The 1,762-nt window shown below is 37.6% G+C and overlaps 1 protein-coding gene across 1 annotated transcript; it reads right to left on the minus strand.

Moving 5' to 3' along the window:
* Window positions 1–263: 263 nt before the first annotated feature.
* LOC144444406 (heparan sulfate glucosamine 3-O-sulfotransferase 1-like) lies at window positions 264–1,313 on the minus strand. The gene has a single exon (XM_078133820.1). It carries the CDS (start codon window positions 1,311–1,313, stop codon window positions 264–266), a length of 1,050 nt encoding a protein of 349 aa, XP_077989946.1.
* Between the last annotated feature and the right edge of the window lie 449 nt (window positions 1,314–1,762).

Below are 1,762 nucleotides of genomic sequence, written 5' to 3' on the forward strand. Positions count from 1 at the left end.
ACTTCAAATACAGACATCCAAGTATTGGCGCCTGTGGGTTGATGTCTAGTTGCATTACATTTGAATGGATTATTTGATAATAGACTGTAGCAAGAAATTGTAATCTTGCTGTCTTAGTGTACAATATGCAGTATTTCTTTTTGGTTTCTGTGTGGTTGTAGCAAACAGAGCTGGTGAACTGTGACTTGAAAAGGGCTATAGTAATCTACTGTACCTGATAAAGATTCACCTCCATGAGGCAATTTGATAACACCTGGTTTTACTCATGGCCAATCAAATTGTCGGCCAATGAGTTCTTCAAATTGTTTGTTATATGGTCGATAATAGTTTCTGAGTTGTTCGAGAACTTTTAGATCAACTTCTGGGTGTTTTCGTCCTTTAGACATCTGTAGGCACGTTCTCGTAACACCATCTGTCATACAGTAAAATCCCCTGGTTTTGTTATAATAAAAATTGCTTCTTGTGATAATATTACGAAGTTCAAGAAAATCTTCAACTTTTTGAAGTTCTCCTGCAGGATCAGTAACAATTTGACCACCATCAACAACGTGAATCTGATCGGAAGGAAAAACTTCAAACCATCTCTTCATGTAATCGATGTACACACTTCTTTTAACACTCTTGAAATTCATATTCACTTGTCCATCCCGTATGGCAAGTTCCTCAAATGAGCCATAGGGTATATTGCGCTTGACCATGTTGAGGGACGTATGTACGTATTGTGAAATGGCTCGTTCAGTAGGGTCCCGAACAATAACAAGAATCTTCATTCCCGGATTTAATGCATATATACGTTTAGGCGTATGTATAGAATCACAATATCCAGGAGTCTTTTCGATTGTTATCTGGTTTGGAAATGACAATGGCATTTGATGACGATACCACTCATAACCTCTGGAGTAATTTTCATCCAGATCAAAAAAATGAACCTCGCGCTGCGCTATTTTCACATCAGGGTGTAAATTCAGCATTTTTAACAGAGCGCCAGTGCCACTCTTTTGGACTCCGATAATTAGCGCTTTTGGAAGACGCCTATGCAGTCCTGGTCCTTGAGAATTTGAAAGAGAGAGAGCCTTACGTGTAGGTGATAAAGCCTCCTGATTAGGCACATTCTGTTCTACAGTCCGTAAGTTTGTGATTTCCACAACATTCTCATCCAGGCACTCTTTCTTTTTGGTTAAATTGTAGACCTTGCCAGCAACAGCAAGACTCAGGAAGACAACAATGAGAAGTCCTGCGATAACCTTCTTACTTAGGAATGATTTCTTCTTTGCTTGGGATAATTGTTTTTCAATCAAATAATCTTCCTTCATGGTGTACATATAGTTACATATACCTGTGGTGGCAAAGACAAAAACATTAACATCAAATGAAAGACAACTTGAACTTAAAATTGAAGTCCAACATCAAGTCTGGCAGAGTTGTAGAAAAAGTTCAAAAGAATAATCCAAATTACTCCATATGGTATGGTGCCTCAAATCATACAAATCCAAGACAATGTAATGCAAGCAATGGGCTTTAATTCATATATATCATATTGCCCAATACACCTTTTTTCAGATTTAATCTATTAGTCAAATATTGCAAACTATGATTGTGAAAGATACAGCGAGTTTCTGTTGGCCATCCCGTTCAACAATTCTAATCCCATCAGTTACTAAGCCACACCCTACCATGGTACAAATATCCATACATGTACATGTACATCCATACTTTTGTACATACATGTACATGTACATACACATACACTTAACATACATGC

The sequence above is a fragment of the Glandiceps talaboti genome, chromosome 13 (genome assembly GCF_964340395.1).
Source record: "Glandiceps talaboti chromosome 13, keGlaTala1.1, whole genome shotgun sequence".
Lineage (NCBI taxonomy): Eukaryota > Metazoa > Hemichordata > Enteropneusta > Spengelidae > Glandiceps > Glandiceps talaboti.

Excerpts from the sequence above, each read along its gene's own strand:
- LOC144444406 (XM_078133820.1), bottom strand. The coding sequence starts at position 1,313 with ATGAAGGAAGATTATTTGATTGAAAAACAATTATCCCAAGCAAAGAAG.